Source organism: Mytilus californianus, unplaced genomic scaffold (genome assembly GCF_021869535.1).
Source record: "Mytilus californianus isolate M0D057914Y unplaced genomic scaffold, xbMytCali1.0.p SCAF_8, whole genome shotgun sequence".
Taxonomy (NCBI): domain Eukaryota; kingdom Metazoa; phylum Mollusca; class Bivalvia; order Mytilida; family Mytilidae; genus Mytilus; species Mytilus californianus.
In genome coordinates, this window is record NW_026262734.1 from 76,059,704 (window position 1) to 76,078,840 (window position 19,137).

Consider the following 19,137-nt stretch of genomic DNA (forward strand, 5'->3'; position numbering starts at 1 on the left):
TTTGCGGTCGTATAAAAATTGGAAAATAGTTTTCATCAAATTACAAAGTTCTACTAATATTTCATTCTATTATGACTGTGTAACAAATGGGAAAATAACAAAAATTCATCTACCCTAGTAAATAAAAATACAACAAAACTATTGCTGTAACATGTGTAAATGAAAATATAAACAGTGTGTTCTCGAATTTAATACCTTGTCGATGTTAAATTTTGCTATAAAGCAACTAATTATTAAAAAGACATGCATATATACTCTCCATTCAAGGCATGTCACGAATACAGTTCATTATGTGTTTTAATTAAATAAATTACTATTAAACTTTTGGAAAAAAGATTTTTACGCATAAACCAATTAATACATAGACTGTTAGTACATTAGGTACTGACCATTAAAACCTTCAAAAAAGGACCATGCATGATTTTTCTTATTTGGTCTTGAAGTGAAAATAAAAGATTTAATGATTTTAAGGACTAGCAATCTTACTTAACCTTTGAGTTACAGTTCGATTGAACTTTTCGGTAAGTGTGTGCAGTTCGGTAAAGTGTTTGATTAAACTTTTTGGTAAGTATGTGCAGTTCGGAAAAGCGTTCTAATGACAATTTTCTCAGGTAATCTGAGTTAATCAGATTGAAGTCCACCATTGATGTAACTGTAATTTTTTTTAAACTCAGAAGAAATAGTTATCTCCCTTTTTCTCGAATCTAGGCAAAGTTCTATCGGAAACAGTAATAAGTTCCAATTTTTTTTTTTTTTTAATTTTCATTTTTTATTGAAATCTGTACATTTGTTAGTAATGAAAACATTGAATACCGGTACCTTATCCCGGCCTCGTTAATGTTAGCAATAGAACATGTAAATATATATCTGTTAGTATTTGTTAGTTCATTTTACAAAACATAATATCAGCTGTAGTTACTTAATATAATACCACATTTTTAATTTGCATTTAAAAAGTAAAAAAATAACATAATAGAATGTTCAAAAAAGGACCACAAATAAATGTATGATCAAATTAGAATAATTATTTTAACAAACATACAGATATTCTAAGTTTTATAGTTTTTCTAAGAATTGAAATATTGAGGAAAAATAAGTGAATTTAAAAAAAAAAATAAAAAATTTAAATACATAAAACAGAAAAGAAAAGAAATATATTGTTCTAATGAATATTTTTTATTTTAGTTAACAAATCAACATTCCATCATGTTATTCACATATGAATTATAATAGGACTTTAATTACAATCTAACAAATGAGTAAATTGAATCCACAATTTGTAGAAACTCTCAAGTTTATTGTTTCTTACTGCTATACACTTCTCTAGATTATAAATATCTTTTAGTATTTTCTTCATAGCATGAATTGATAAAACTTTCTGGAAATATCTTGTATTATAAATATATTGTTTAAGACACAGAAAAATCAGGTTTGAAATTTCACCCTTGTATACATGTGAGACATCACCAAACAAAAAATTTTTTTTGGTGAATGAGATACTTATACCATTAGATAAAAGCCATATATCTATTTCTTCTATAAAATTCTGGACATTTTCACAATTCCGTAGTACATGTTCTATAGTTTCTATTTCTTCCTTACAAAAATTATTATCTCCCCTTGAATACAGCTTCTATGTCTGATTTAATGCTGATATGATGATATTATACATCATTATACATGTATTCCCAGAAATATCTAATTTGTCTTTAATTTCCCCATAGGAGAGAAACTTTCCACTATTACTAATCACATCATTTACAACAACAATACCTTTATTATACCAACTTCTATAAAATACATGTTTATTATTGATATTTATATTCTTATTCATCCATAATGGACTAGCAAGAAAAAATTCCCATGTAGAATTTATATCTTTATCTACAAAATATTGCCATGCTTTAAATACATCAATCCAAAATTTGTTTTTTACATTTGAAATAGAGTTTGTTGTGTAACTATTTCCTAGTTTGAACAATTTCTCTTTATCTATATTTGTAAAAAAAATATTTAACCATTTACAGTTAGAACTAAACAATTTTCTTATCCATGTACATTTTAAAGCTATCATAAATAGATTAATATTTATCATCTTTAAACCACCATTCTTATAATCCATGTGTAACACTTCTTTTTTTACTCTATGAACTGGTGAGTTCCACAAAAAATAATAAATAGCATCATTAATTTTCTTAATCATCTCAGCATTTGGGTTTGGTAATGTTAAAAAGAGATGATTTAGTATAGGAAGAATAAGAGTTTTAACCAATGATATTTTTCCAATTACTGTTAAGTTTCTTTTAGACCATTGTATTAATCAAAGTTTTTATCTGAAGAAACCTATCAGTATAATTTAAGTTTAAAAATTTTTCAAGATCAATATCGAAGTTTACCCCTAACAGCCTAAAAGAAGTTGACCCCCATGATAAGTTTCTGTTCTGGCATAACATTTCTTTACTGTATTTTTTACTTCCAATCCATACCACTTGAGTTTTTGTAAAATTTATCCTTAGTCCAGAAAGTTTTGCATACCAATCAAGCTCTAATAAAGCTTCTTCCATAGATTCTTCACTTCCATCCAAAATCAGTGAAGTGTCATCTGCAAACTGAGATAGTTTATGTTCAACTTGAGAAATTTCTATACTCTGTATTTTCATATTACCTCTAACCTTTATTGCCAAAATCTCTGCACATAATATGAAAAGGTAAGGTGATAGTGGGTCCCCCTGTCTACAGCCTCGTCCAATACCAAAGAACTCTGATAAATTTCCACCCTGAATGACTGCAGAGCTAATATTATTGTAAAATACTTTTAACCAATTGATTATGGAATTCCCAAAATTGAAAAAAGTCAGAACTGCTAAAAGAAAATCCCAGGATACTGTATCAAAAGCTTTTTCAAAGTCTATCAACAGTAATAAACCAGGGATATCTTTTTCTTCAGTATACTGCAAAATATCATATATAAGTCGGATATTATCTCCCATATAACGCCCACTTATGAAACCAGTTTGATCTAAATTAAAAAGTTTATCTAAAACTTTTTTAAATCTATTTGCAATCACCCCTGACCCAATTTTATAAACTGTATTTAATAATAAAATGGGGCGCCAGTTCTTCAGAAAATGCTGTGGCTTATTATCCTTTGGCAAACGTGATAATTCCTTGTTTTTGAGTGACTGATAATGATCCAATGTGAAATCCATAATTTAGAGATTCTACAATAACATATTTTAAATCTTTCCAAAAAAATTTGAAAAACTCAGTCGAAAAACCATCAGATCCAGGAGATTTATTATTTTTCATTTTTTGTAATGTTAAACCTGCCTCAGCTATAGCTATCTCCCCTTCTAAATTATTTTTTTCATCCTCTCATCATTCCTCTGTCAATTTTTCAAAATTTAAATTTTTTAAATCATTTTCTAACTGTTCAATTTTACAGCCATTTAAACTACAATCCCTATTTTTATATAGTGTTTCATAAAATAATTTTGTTTCTTTTAAAATATCATTTTGCTTTGTTATAATCCTTTCATCTTCTGTTTCAACTTTTGGTATAATTTTACTATTAAAATTTTTTGACTCAAGACCACAAAAATATTTAGTTGGCTTTTCCCCTTCTTCAATCCATTTGACCCTTCATCTTTTCTTTCCTTATATCCTCCAGTTCTTGTTTTTTATCTTTTAATTGATTTATTAATTCTTCCTTAAAGTTTGCTTCTAATGAATCAATTTCCCTTTGTAAATTAAGAACCTTTTTATCCTTTTCTTTTTTCTTAAAACTTGCATACAAAATAGTCTTTCCCCTGATTTCCATCAATAAAGTCTCAAGAAATAATTGCGTGTTAATTATAGTAAGTTGTAAATTTTCATCATAAATTTCATCAATATGTTCCAAATCATAAACATGTGCACAATATTGTTTCTTGACATCAATCATTTTTTCTTTTACAATATTTACATATTCTTGATCATATAATAAGGAATTATTGAATTTCCACAGTCCTTTACCTCTTATAAATGGGTTGAACTGTAGCTCTAAAATTACAAAAGAATGATCCGAGCGATAGCTTGGTTCAATTTTACAATTTAGTAAATTTGTTAACATGTTATCTGTAAAAAGAAAAAAATCCAACCTAGCTTGTTTAAAGGGCTTCTTTTTTCTCCATGTATATCTACACGAGTCTGGAAAAAGTTCCCTAAAAGGATCTATAAGGCTCCATTGATCTATGATTTCTAAAATTTTATCTCTAGCATTAGGGTTATTAATATGTAGATAGTTACAATTATAGTCTATATGGGGATACAAAACAAGATTAAAATCACCACATATTATAAAGTTTTCATTTCCAAAATCTTCTATAATACACATAATAAGATGGTAAAAATTAGGATTATCTGAATTAGGACCATACAATGATAGAAGTGTTACTCTCTCCTTGTCTATAACAATATCTAATGCTAGATAATTTCCATTTACATCTTTCTTCTCTTTGAATACCCTAAATTCAAAATTATTATTGAACATTACAGCAACTCCTCTAGAGTTTGTTGAGAAAGATGAAAAATAACATTCATAGCCCCACATGGTCTTGATATTCATTTCACTTTCATTTGTGAAATGTGTATCTTGAATACAATAGATGTTGCATTTTTTAGACTTAAGAAAATTAAATACATCTCTTCTCTTTTCAATGTCACCTAGACCTTGACAGTTAACTGATAATATCTTTAAAGAACCCATTCAATTATGAGTATAATTTTGTGTGAAGTCCAAAAAGAATACAATAAAATAAAAGCAATATTCATCAGATGGGTTATTTGTACTGAGAAAGTATCTTGTTTTAACCAAAAAATCAAAAAAGGAAAAAAAATAATTTGTGATGAAACTATTAGATAAAAAATTATAAACAGCATCCAGACAACAAGCATTCTTACTGTTTTCTGAATACAATTTAATGATGCAGTTTCAATTTTTGCAATATTTTTCTCTCTTTAGTTAAATATTCACTCAACTATGTCAATAAATCTTATTTTGTTTGAAATAACATATAGTCAGATCAGAACAATTACAAAATAATATACAAGCTTTAAAGTAATAATTGTTTTTTTTTTAAAAGGTAACTAGAATTATCTCCCTTCTTTCAGTATTGAGTAATCTAAATCTACAAAGTACATGTATATTTCTTAACCTCCAAAAAGTCAGAGTTACTTCCCTTCTCTCAGTCTTTTGTTGATGTCATCATACAACCCATACTTCATTTGGAGACCATTATCAGTTCTGCCATAAATGCCACAGTTGAAATACCACACCTGATCAAACCTTCCACTATCCTCTAGTCTTTTTATAAGGGCTATATTTCTGGTGGTAACATCATCTACAAATTTTACTTTATTTCTTAGTTCTTTTCTTTTTCTCATTATACTCCTCTTTACGTCAGTATTAAAACATCTTACGAGTAATGGTCTTGGTTCTCGCTGTGCAGGTAAACGTTGAATGGCTACAATATCTCGGTCATGCAGTGTTATGTTTAAGTCCGACTTTACCATTTGTATAAACTCTTGACGGAGATCTTGCTGCTCTTTCCATGGAAAATTATATACCTTTATGTTATTCTTTCTGGAGTATTGTTCGTTATAGTTACTGCTTATATTTGTTACTTCAGCAATTTCTGTTGTTTCAGACAGTTCTTTTCTAATCGATAATGTTTTGGCTTCATTTTGGTCTATCTTCCTTCTCAAATGATTCATTTTCAATTGATAAGGCCTCCACCTTTTCTTGCATTTCTGTTTGGATTTTATTCAATCTTTCATTCATCTTTTTATCTAAAGTGGATTCAAATTTACTAAAAAGTTTTTTCACAATACCAGTAACCATATTCTTAAGGTCAGCTGTTTTGACAAGGTCTTTTGTTACTTCATTCAGATCATCTTTTGTTGTAACATCCCTGAGGCTAAACTTGATTTCATCAAGATCTTTTTGAAAATTAATTATCCCTGATAAATCCATACTAGTATTAGAATATAGCAAAGTGCTCTCAACCAATGAAATTGTAGGATCTGATGCCTCTTAGTTGTGAAGAATGAATGCAAATCATGTTCTTAGTAAGGGATTATCCTATTATTTGGGTCTATTTACAGTTCAAAACAAAGACTTTCTATAAATGAGTTACAACTGCCCCGAAGCACATTTATCAGATTGAAAAGATTTATCACACAGTGACTAAAAGTTGAATTGTGAAACAAAGAAAAAACTCTAAATAAGTTGAAGTTTACTGTGCAGTAAAATTGGTACCGTGAATGTTATTATGAAAATATTCTTCAAATTACTAAATAATTAAACAATATCAAAGCATTTGCAAAAAAAGAAAAAAGAAAAGCTTTGAGATAAAAAAAACAACAACTTAATATTTAGCTTTCAAAAACTTTGATTACTGGATCAGCAGTTTGGAAAAATAGTTATTTCCAATATTCCGATAAAATAAAAATTTTTTAAAAAAAACAGGAATTCAATTTAAGTTTTGAACATATTAAAAACTTTTAAAGGCATTTTATTTGAAAATTTCCCTGACATAATGAAATAGTATTTTATGTAAAAAGCCAGATCAAAATATTGGCTGTTAAATAAAATTTAGTTGTAACTCAAATGTATCATTTGATTTAAACTGTAAATTAAAAAAAGGATAATTCCTCACTAAAATATTACATGATATACATTCATACTCACAATCAGGAAACATATACAATTCCTACATTTTCTTTGTTCTGTTGTGTCACCTAATATCTGTAACACATATTTTTTAAAAATAATTCCCAAATGATAAGAAAGTCCTTCCATCACTAAAACTTATCCATAAATGAAATGCCTAAAAAGGAAGTCATGCATTAATTAAAAACATTGCACTGACAATGAAACTAATTCTTAAATACAACCAATTAAGAGATCATTTCAGAACCTTGACCACTTCACAATATTCTAAGTTTGTAAGAGAATGATAATACCTTACCTAATAGTTATACATCGAGGGATAGGTGTGTCTGGATAAGAAACCCTGTCGGCCGGAGGCCGGAGGGGTTTCTTATCCAGACACACCGTATCCCGAGGTGTATAACTAACTTACACCCCATTCTAAACCCTATATTTGTTAACATTGATTATTAAATGAATAAAAAAACCGATAGCATATTTATTGACAATACCAAACCATGATTTATAAGAATTTTTGTTATTACATGAAACCCCACTAGTAACCTTTCTTTGGTTACCTTCGTTCAAACTTTGACAAGTGAGTATATTTTACAAAATGTCAAGTTGTTTTGCATATTCCCGTTAAATCCTGTGCTAATATGGATCAGAGGGTCAAGGTTGACCGTTTCGTGTATTCTTATTACAAACAAACAATACATCATGTTCCTTGTATGCAGTTGTCAATATGGACGGGTATAAGACGGACGACATTTTGTGGCAAGCATTGGATTTGGTAGAAGAGACTTAAGATAAAGGCAATATTATAACCCAAAGTACTGACCAGTATCAGTGTAATAAAGGTAATCATAACTGTATTTTATATCTTATGGTTTTATAACCCCCCCAACCCCACCCCCCCCCCCCCCCCCCCCCCCCCCCCCCCCCCCCCCCCCCCCCCCCCTTCTTCTCGAGAATAAACAAACATTCATATTCGGACATATTAAGGGATAGTTGTGACCTGACTACCAGACACGCTCAACATACAAAGATACAGATTTAATATTTAGGAGCTCCCTTTTTGGGGGGCAAACAGGGGCTGATCCAGCTGGGGGTTCCCAACTCAACAGAAAAGGGGTCCAACCATTCAAATGCATTGATCTTTTTGGGTCCAAACCAAGGAAACCGACCCCAGATCGGCCAATGGGTAACCGGGGGGGGTTCCCGGGAGTTAGAATTCCCATTTTTTAAAAGACCAATGCTTTAGAATAGAGACATATGACTGGGATAACAAAAATTACTTCAAGCAAAGGAGTATTTAAAGGATTATTTTTGTATTCAAAATAGATGCTTAATTCTTTTTTTCGCTATTGGAATTTCCTTAAATGTGTTTTTTAATATCTTGAAACAATTTGTAGTGAACACAATTAGTAATTTCTAATGTTCATGCTATTTAAAAAATAATCAATTTCTATTGTTACGAATAACAATGGACTTTGTTTGCGGGATGTAGAAGCAGGGGTTTCCAGAAACCCCGCTCGTCACACCCTGTGGTCAAAATCCTTTGTTATTCGTAACAATAGATCTATTCAATTAAAACTAATTTCAGAAATAGAAACTATGAAGTATAACAATAGAACTGGGGTGTAATTCATGATAAGTACTCGCTAACGCTCATGAAGAAAGGGATTATCATTCTCTTACATATACTAATATTTGTAATTTCATATATTCTTGAAATATATCACACAAAAAGCATATCAATGGATGTATCACTTCAAAAACTTCTTCTTGGCCATAAAATTAATCCATTTCAAACATTTAAATTGCTCAAAATATTGCAAAAATTGGGAGCTGACTTTTCACAGTGTTATCAGCTCAGCGGCCATCTTGTCTTTCCAAATTTAGAAATACATGTATAGGATGGAATTGAATTCTGGTTACAACAATTATTATGCAGCTCTGATTCCTGTTCAGTGAGTTTTTTTTTAAATACAGTAAGTTTTTTTCAGACTCGATGGAGTCAGTTTTACATGTATCATGATCATGATGATTATAGAACGATTTAGATAGACGGTTTGAGCAAGAGTTTCTTCCTTTAGTCACCATGTTGGAGGTCTAAGTGTGAAAATTCTTTCATAAATCAGCCAAATTCAACTTGTCGTACAGACTGCTAGAGTTTAGAAACAGTTTTTATAAACAATTCTTATTTCTTTTAGTTATGCTTAATTCATCACTACAATCTAGTAAGGATCTCTTATCAGACTTGTGTGTATCTCATGTTTCAATTTGGTAAGTCAAACATGTCAAATAAGAAAATCAACCGTTTATCCCTCTCCAAAATGACAGCCAAGGGAAACAACTCAGATAAAGTTATTTGAAACCCATCTAAACTATTTGAATGTAAAGCTGATATGATGCAGAACATATTCAGTACATGTATGTATACATGTATACATATTACATTAATGGTGTCTGAAAAGAGCTCCAGAACTGTAGCTCTTAATTAAGGACCTTGCAAACTTGCCTCACAATTTGCGGATGGTCCGCAAATTGTAAAAAAATATCATGCAGGGATCATAAGAGCTACGATACTGCAGCTAGTCTGACATGTCTGAATATTGACATGATATATATCATGTGTATATATTTTCTAAAATTCTCATAAACAATATCAATTTTCATAAATATTAATAATCCTTTGTTTTCGGGAATGATACAATTTTGAGAGTAAATTCCTTAATCTTAGGGCCTTTTTGAAATTAGTCAAACTATTTAATGAACATGATGAATTGAAAGCAAATATTTGACAGCACAGCTAAATTAAGGTTCATGTGGACCCTTCGTCTAAAATGGCTGCATTTTCACCTCAAAATTTACTCCGAGTACAGACAAACCTGTGCATCTGGAAAAGTTTTAAGGCATAGCATGCCCTAGATAAATAAAATTCAAATATATTTTATGTTTTAGAAAATTAAAAACTTAACCGGATTTTGCAGTGCACTTTTTTTCATTCCTCCAGAAGGTGCCAAAATAAACTAAGTTGGGAAAGAGGTTTGAGAACATCCCCACAGGTAATAATTGAAGTGAACTGTTTTGATTGACATGGACAATAGATGGACAATAGATACCTGACAATAATTGGTGATTTAAACTGTGTACCTGAGTGGACCATATCAAGTGAAACTCAACTGTTTGTTAAGGTTCATGTGGACCCTTCGTCTAAAATGGCTGCATTTTCAGCTCAAAATTTACTCTGAGTACAGACAAACCTGTGCATCTGGAAAAGTTTTAAGGCATAGCATGCCCTAGATAAATAAAATTCAAATATATTTTATATTTTAGAAAATTAAAAACTTAACCGGATTTTGCAGTGCACTTTTTTTCATTCCACCAGAAGGTGCCAAAATAAACAAAGTTGGGAAAGAGGTTTGAGAACTTCCCCACAGGTAATAATTGAAGTGAACTGTTTTGATTGACATGGACAATAGATGGACAATAGATACCTGACAATAACTGGTGATTTAAACTGTGTACCTGAGTGGACCATATCAAGTGAAACTCAACTGTTTGTTAATTTTATCATCTTCTGCAGGGACGAAAAAAAGTGCACTGCTAAATCCAGTTAAGTTTTTAATTTTCTAAAACATACAATGCATTAGAAGTTTATTTATCTAGGGCATGCTATGCCTTAAAACTTTTCGAGATGCGCAGGTTTGTCTGTCCTCAGAGTAAATTTTGAGGTGAAAATGCAGCCATTTTAGCCAAAGGGTCCACATGAACCTTAATTCTATCATCTTCTGCAGGGACGAAAAAAAGTGCACTGCTAAATCCAGTTAAGTTTTAAATTTTCTAAAACATACAATGCATTAGAAGTTTATTTATCTAGGGCATGCTATGCCTGAAAACTTTTCCAGATGCGCAGGTTTGTCTGTACTCAGAGTAAATTTTTAGGTGAAATTGCAGCCATTTTAGCCAAAGGGTCCACATGAACCTTAAGTTACAGACCAGAACTGTCATGACTGTACCTACTTTCATGCCCAGAATATCCCTATAAAAGTCCGCAGTTTTTGTCCTGTTTCCAACTTTAAAAACAAAATGTAAAGCTCTTCGTGTTGCCATAGTTTTTTTTAACAGTTGTCACTTCTCAAAAATCTTAACGGTGTCTACAACAGTTCAATCTGTTTAATAAAATTAGTTTGCGAAATTGAATCAAACATTCAGAATCTTAACAACGTTTGTAAGTATTCGTAAATCAAATACCAAGCTCCTGAAAGATCCTGATTAGAAAAAAATGGCTGCGCCCATGAGAGACACGGTCTTCAAAGGTTTTTTGTATCACAAGAGAATTTTAAAGGTTGTCAGTCGAAATTATGGAAGAGGATTTCGTCGTGCGCCTGTAAATGTGCTAAATCCAGAACAAGAACGAGAAAAACTTAATCAATTCGGAGTAAAAGTCAAAGATCCAAGAAAAAGTGCTAACGTTAAATTCTTACCAGATGACCCTGTGCAAAAGAACTTAATGATCTCGAGAAAATCACAGACAGACAGTAGACACAGTAAAGACGATTTGAATTTTCATCGACAAAATACAAAAATTTACAACACAAATGGAATTGGAATTGAGTACACAAGAATTGAGGAAACTGACACATCAAAGAAATTAAAGTTAGTTTCATCATTATACATCTACATTATGGTTTCATTAACCATTTTTGCTAACCACTCATTCATTTTTCATGTTAATCACTTTTGTTGTATAACTGCAGATTTAGAGGTAGTCTAACTGGTTGAGTCAATGAAAATATTCTTTGGTTCTGTCGGTTAGTTAGAGAGCTGCCGTTAGATCCTGAGAATAAAGGTATGAATCCCGCTGGTACCATCCATGTATTTTCACAATATTGGTGCTGGAAGCAACTACTATAAATAAATAATAATAAATAAGTTTTATTTAGAGTCCCGCATAGTATACAAAGAAGGACATAACATAAGCTCTATTGAGCTTATAACTGACTACTTCTGGTACATACAAGTGTCTGTAAGTACCTGGAAGTTAAGTAGATATGGTCATGAGGTTTGACCATGATCGTGGCATGTCTTGGTGACATTCAAGGATTCCAAGTGAAAGACTGTGGGGTCCCTTGGCCAGTAATGCACCTGTGAATTGATCGGATCGTGCAGATGGATGGTACACAGTGCAATAAAAAAGAAAAGGGGGAAGAGTCTAAGTGTTTAACAGCAGATATGCAATCAACATGCATGACATGACTTAAGTTGAAGAATGACAGACATAATACCATTGAACACTAGTCAGAATTTTCAAATGACAAAAAAATCAAGGACAGGTCATATACATCGTTATATGTACATGATGTAAGTTAAGGCTGATATGGTATGTATGGTTAGAAGACACCAAAGATGGAATTAAAAAAAAATATATCAAAGTTGAACACCATGGCCAAAAGAAAAAAAAGATCAATCAAATCATAAGCCAAAAAAAAAACCACCAGTAACCAGTAATGAACTCCTGTACACCAGCAGCTTCATAGGAGTAAGCAATTTCTCCAATAATCGTGGTAGTCAGGCATTTGTTATGCTGCTCTCAGGATCCAATTACCTGGTAATAAAATTGCAATTTTATTGATGTTCATGATAGTTATAATTTATGTTGTATATTTCTCAATGTACATGTATTCTTTCTTCATCACATCCACAGTTGATGTTAAACATTGATACATAAATGATACTTGAGTAATATTTACATGTCAGAAAGCTACTTTTTTTTTGCAGTCAGATTGTCATGAATGCAAACTCTAAAAAACAGAAAGGAAGAAGATCTGAAGTTTTACTGGAAGGAAGACGATTGATTATTGATGCATTAAAAGCCAAAGCCACTATGAAAGCACTATATTTCAGCAAATTAGACGTTCTGGACAAAATTCCCAGCAGAAATGATTGACTGTCCTGTTTATAAAGTTCCACATAAAAGTTTAAAGATATGGTGTGAAACAGATACACCACAAGGAATTTTAGGTATTTGAAAATGATTTAAAGACAACAATACTCATAATTTAGTGAAAATCACTCTTGCTGATATTAAGTGAATCACAATGAAGCAAGATTAGTTCTGGTGTATTTGCATGATTTCATCCTTGATTTACTACCCTATTATAAAATATAAATTGAATTCTCATTGAGATACGCAATCACTTACTGCTACATTTTCTTTGAAATTCATCATCACCAAGATTGATTTTCCACTGAACTAAATCAATATTTAATGTTACAGTTTGCTCTTATTATTTTAAAATAATTTTATTTGGTATTGTGTTCAAAGATACCTGATATAAACATCAACTTAAAGAATTGTCCAATGCCATTATTTATTGTATTTAGAAATTGATTTTTGAAATGAGAAATAAAACTTTGAGCTTTTTTTAGTAATTTTGAGATTTTTGCTTATTTAATTATTATAAGATAATTAACAGAAATAGTAATTCTACTGCTATGAAATATATATCATGTATATATTGTGGATTTATTTATTTTGGTAAGTACATGTATCAATTTTCATGATTTGAGAAAAAGTAGGTATTTGGAGAGTATTGAATTTTATAGTTTCACCATATACAAGGTAACTGAAGTTTTGTATGTTCTGGGGTTTGATTTTGTGGTTTCCCAGTATACACAATCTTTAACTTGGTATGAATCCACAGTAGAATATTGTATGAATGCAAAGTTGTTAATGTTTTCATCTTTGCTACAGTTATTAAACTGTGGAAGAAAACAAGTTTGCCCATGTTGCAAATATATAAGTCATTATCGTTCTAAAACTGAGCAATTCTACTTAAGATCTGGTATGATTGCCAATGAGACAACTCTCCACCAGAGACCAAATGACATGAAAGTTTAAGTCAGTTAACAACTATAGGTCACTGTGGGTCTTCAGCAATCAGCAAAACCTAAACCGCATAGTATGCTATAAAAGGCTACTTGCTTATTTACACTTGTAATCATTTTGAACATGATGAAAGCATTTCTGTTCTTTTAAGATTGACCTCTTTCTTTCCAGTCTATTTTGATGAAAGTTATTAATGTAATAATGAGAATTTCATAATTCTATGTGGAATGTATGATTTGATATATTTTAATATTATTTTTAGGAATATTTGAAATTCCAAATGAAGGGGAGACAATTACTTCAAGAGCTACAGAGTTACCATTAACTGTGATATGTGATAATTTGAGAGATCCAGGAAACATGGGAACATTAGTTAGAACAGCTGCTGCTGTGGGTTGTTCTAAGTTTATTACTTTACCTGGTGAGGTTTTAAGATAGACATGATTGCTACTGAACTGACATTCAAAACAATATTTTATACATACATGTATAAAAATAAGAAGATGTGGTATGATTGCCAATGAGACATTTATGTGTTACTCTCCACCAGAGACAAAATGAAATATTAGTTAACACTTAAAGGTCACTGTACAACCATCAACAATGAGCAAAACCCATACCGCTTAGTAAGCTATAAAAGGCCCCAAAATGACAAATGTGAAACAATTAAAACGAGAAAACTAACGGTCTGATTTATGTACAAAACAAGAAACAAAAAACAAATGATATACAGCAACAAAAAAACAACTGCTAAATAATAATAATACAGGCTCCTGACTGTTGACAGTCACATACAGAATGTGGCGAGGTTGAACTTGTTTGCTGGTGCCGAACCCTAGTAAGACATAAGAACAAACTATAAAAATCTGATGAAAAGGGCTTAAGTTATCAGATCAATACAAAGCACAATATATATTTAAATCTGAAAAGTCCTAAAATAGTTTATTTTGAGATGAAAACCTAGTGTCCAGTATTAAGTATGAAGGAAATTCAAATGAGAGATGCATAAAATAATATTCTCTGAATACAATTTTCACTATAAATATGCCATTAAGTAATTACACATGACAGTGATGTCCAAATAAAATAATCTGATATTTATATGATATATTTTGTCTGAATTGAGTTTAATATCAAACTTGTCTTCTATACAGAAACTTCCATCATATTTAAAACAAAAATTGACACCATTTTCTATGTACATAACACATGTTTCTGGAATAAGATTCCTCAGTACTACTCTAGGCCACAAGTTTTGAAAGTCCAAAGTGTATAACTTACCTAATGTATAAACCCATACATAATTCATAATTCAAACTTTCTACCATCTTAATGTCAGATTAGAATAAAATATAGTCAAAATTCATTGACATACTAGATGACTTAAATACACAACTCCCTCAGTCAAGTAACCAGATGAACATTAAATAGTTTTCAATTTTTGAGAGTAAGGCATATTAAAACTGAAAGAGAAACTGATACTTGTCAATTTAATTGTTTGTGTTATAAATGTAAACAAAATATATAAATCTAACATTTCATTTATTTATCAATAATTTAATTTTGGATGTAACGCGTCTTCTGATTGGCTGACGTTGTTTTGTTTATCAGCTCATAGACATAATTTTGTCATGTGACCGTGACGTCATCAACGTTTTTTCATGGTTTACTCAGGTTTAAAATGGAATTTAGAATTAAATTATAAGAAATGACTGTAATATTTTTTCTGTCTATTCGAAATAACATAAAAAATGTGGTGCACACTTTAAAATAACCCGCTACACGGGTTATTCAGTGTGCAACACATTTTTGATGTAATTTTTTCATAGACAGAAAAAATATTACAGTCATTCCTTAATTATAATATACAGTTATCATATGATATAAATCATTTAGTTGAGGCTAAATTAGGGATTAACATTCCCATTAGCAAGGGAGATAATCCACTAAGATCTTGCACAGTGATGTGTGATATTTGCACCATCATACATATGTTTACTGATAGAAATAAAGGGGAATATTTATCAATCTATTTTTCAAACCTAACTGGTGCTCAAGTTTTACTTAGAAGAATGCTTTGTTCTCGTCACCTTAAAGTAGGACTCATGTCTGTTGTTCAGAATTGTATATCATATTAAATAAGATAATTTTCTATTTACCGTGGGTTCATTATAGTTCATGGGTCAAGTTTGTAACGGCATAAAGAACAAGAGATGATGAACAAGTCACTTTTCATCATATTTAATTATTTCACAACTAAATTAAAGCATAGAATTTTCTGTAATTCATGTAATTGGTAGCAATAAAATTTATGATTTCATGATGTCATGAATGATCATTTAATTTTTAAAAGACAAACTAAGTGCTTTGTCTATCCAAAGAATAGAGGACTAAAAGAAATGTACATTTATTCAATGTTAATCTTTTTAGGATGTGTAGATATATGGAATTCCAAAGTTCTACGCTCAGGAGCTGGAGGACATTTTAGGATACCAATCATAAACAATTTGTCATGGGACAATGTCATTAATTATATCCCAAACAAATCCACAGTTTTTATTGCTGACACAAGGCGTCCAACAGATTGGTCATTAGATGACATCACAAAACCACTCTATGATGGGATAGATGAAGACTCTCAAGATGAAAAAAAATCATTAGTATCTTCTGAAGAGGAAATTGGTGATACTCATATGTCAAAAAGACAAGAACTTGAAATGTACAAAAGACTACCTCTGAATGTTTCTCTTTACACAGAAGTTGATTTTACATCAGGTGATCATACTGTGTTGATTGTAGGAGGAGAAATGAGTGGGTTTAGTGTACAAGCTCGTAAAATTACACATGACAATGATGGACAGTGTGTTATGTTGCCAATGGCAACAGGGATTAACTCCCTTAACTCATCAGTTACTGCTAGCATTTTATTGTATGAAATTCATAAGCAGTATACAATGAAAGACAGGAACAATGATGGTGTGGAGAATAAAAAGTCATATTAAAAAAACTCTTCAAAGATACCAGCCTTATAATTTTGTAAGCCAGACGTGTATTTCGTCTACAAAAGATTTATCAGTGACACTCAAATCAAAAAAGTTCAAAGGCCATATAAAATACCAAGTTAAAGCTAGAGCATTGAAGGCCAAAAATTCCTAAAGGTTGTGCCAAATACAGCTAAAGTAATCTATTCCTGGGGTAGAAAATTCTTAGAATTGAATTTGTTTATATATGCTAGATTTTTAATGTTTAAACATAAAAGAAAAAGGATATAAAAGGGAGGTTATATTATTATTTAGAAAATCACATCTGGTAAAGTTCTACAAAGAATATTCCTAATTTTTTTTTAAACTTACCTGGTGCTCAACTGTTACCTAGTAGAATGCTCTGTACTCTTCACCTTAACGTAGGGCTCATTCTATTGAGTCACTTGTGTGAAGAATTTGCCTGTCTTTCTATTGACTCCCTCAGTGGTTCTGTGCTAGCCTGATTGCCCTTAATGCGAAAGGTTGTGTGTCAGAACCCCATCAAAGTCAATCAAAAGACTTGAAATTTGGTATTTGCTGCTTTTCCACTAAGCATGCAGCATTTTGGAGTAAGAGCAAAGACTGGTTGACTTGATGCCAGAATAAAGTGTCTGGGTATGTCTATCACGTTGAAAATCTGGATCAGCATGTCCTTCTAGGTTGACATGTCTTCCTGTGAACTCTTACCTTACCCAGTCTAGTACAAGGCAGGGTTTATATTCATATCACATTATCGTGTTCTCATTAAACATTAAACATCTATTGCTTTTCTTTTCTCTGGTGTAAAAAGCTTTACTTGCTCCTTCTGGATTCCAAAAATACTCTGTGATTTTCTGTTTTATTGTTAAGAAATTAACAGGCAAAAAGTATTAAGGTTATTAAGAAACAAAAACAAAAGTTGGTAGATGGTTTCTCTTATATTATTGGTTTGTCTTGTATTTGTTTATATATATGGTATATTTATATTACAATATAAAAAATGTTATAATCCTGAATATATAAAAATAAGAAGATGTGGTATGATTGCCCATGCGACAACTCTCCACAAGAGAGAAAATGACACAGAAATTAACAACTATAGGTATGGCCTCCAACAATGAGCAAAGCCCATACAGCATAGTCAGCTATAAAAGGCCCCGAAATGACAAACGTAAAACAATTCAAACAAGAAAACTAACATCCTGATTCATGTACAAAATAATGAACGAAAAACAAATATGATATACAGCAACAAACGACAACCACTGAATTACAGGCTCCTTACTTGGGACAGGCACATACAGAATGTGGCAGGGTTAAACATGTTAGCATGTAATGATTGTCTCATGTATATGCAGCCATCAATAAAAAAATCAAAACAGATACTTGCCTGTGATGCCATACATAGGATATATAGATAAATGGGTACAACGAACAAATTCTTATTTTATGGGAGTTATGAGATTTTGAATTTTTTTTTAATATTTAATCAATGACATCTTGTGAATGCATCTTCTTTGAGTCCATTTTACAGAAAGCTCTCATACTTAGTATTGTTTGCCATCATGTGCAGTTGACTATATTATATCAGCATTTTCATTCGACCATTTTTACAGGAGTTAAATGGACTTTTGACCTTTTTTAATTTTTGTCGAGCCTGCAACTTCTGTCGCAGAAAGCTCGATATAGGGATAGTGATCTGTAATGTATTGAAATTGTTTATCTAAGGTCACTACAGAACTTAATTACTTTAACAGATGCAGACCGTTATAATCGCGTCTTATCATGTGTGTAACTTGTATTAGTTTATCAGTTGTATTAAAACCATGAAACTGCAGACGACTTTATTACCTCTCTAGCAATTAGTAGCTATTTTATAATGGCGACGAGACAAATTGGATTAACAAATGAACAATTGGATTAATTAATAGTATTGATTAGTTCCATAATGGCATCGGCACTACCTGTGTTTCCACCTTTCAGTGTACATGAAAGTGCAGCTGATCAGCGCTGGAAAAAATGGACAAAACGACTTCAAAATTTACTTGTTGGAATGAATATCAAGGATAAAGTGAGACAAAGAGCGTTACTTTTGCATTACGCAGGGGAAGAAGTAAATGACATTTTCGATACCTTACAAGAAACTGGAGAGGATTACGATACAGCACTTACGAAGCTTACCGAATATTTTGCACCGAAGAAAAACGTTGAATACGAAATATATAAATTCCGTCAGGCAAAGCAAGAAACAAATGAAACAATGGATGCATTTCATACAAAGTTAAGACAATTATCCGTCAACTGTGAATTTAATGATGACAATCGGGAAGTAAAATCTCAAATCGTTCAAGGTTGTTCATCTTCAAGACTGAGGAGAAAAGCTTTAAGAGAAGATATGACTTTGGAACAATAAGGGGACGACCATTTGATATTCTGGGGGGGGGGGGGGGGGGGGGGGGGGGGGGGGGGGGGGGGGGGGGGGGGAGGGGGGGCCAGGAGGATTTGTTTTGGATCGGTTATTTTTGTAAACTAAGAGGACAGATTAT

At 31.4% G+C, this 19,137-nt stretch overlaps 2 protein-coding genes across 3 annotated transcripts in view; one reads left to right on the forward strand and one right to left on the reverse strand.

Annotated features, from left to right (window-relative positions):
• The window catches only part of LOC127712482 (glyoxalase domain-containing protein 4-like), a 62,092-nt gene extending 51,186 nt beyond the window's left edge, over nt 1-10,906 (reverse strand). Inside the window, exon 1 of one of the 2 annotated variants that reach the window (XM_052218944.1) lies at nt 10,721-10,906. In XM_052218944.1, coding sequence (XP_052074904.1) covers nt 10,721-10,810 — 90 coding nt within the window. In that variant the 5' untranslated portion in view covers nt 10,811-10,906. The remainder of the gene's footprint in view (nt 1-10,720) is intronic. The other variant, XM_052218945.1, reaches the window with a different exon arrangement.
• Nucleotides 10,907-12,109: 1,203 nt separating this feature from the next.
• On the forward strand, nt 12,110-16,607 carry LOC127711214 (rRNA methyltransferase 3, mitochondrial-like). The gene is made up of 4 exons (XM_052217184.1): nt 12,110-12,308; nt 12,479-12,721; nt 13,852-14,010; nt 16,020-16,607. The coding sequence occupies exons 2-4, from the start codon at nt 12,640-12,642 to the stop codon at nt 16,589-16,591; spliced, it is 813 nt and encodes a 270-aa protein (XP_052073144.1). The 5' UTR covers nt 12,110-12,308; nt 12,479-12,639; the 3' UTR covers nt 16,592-16,607.
• Nucleotides 16,608-19,137: the final 2,530 nt, after the last annotated feature.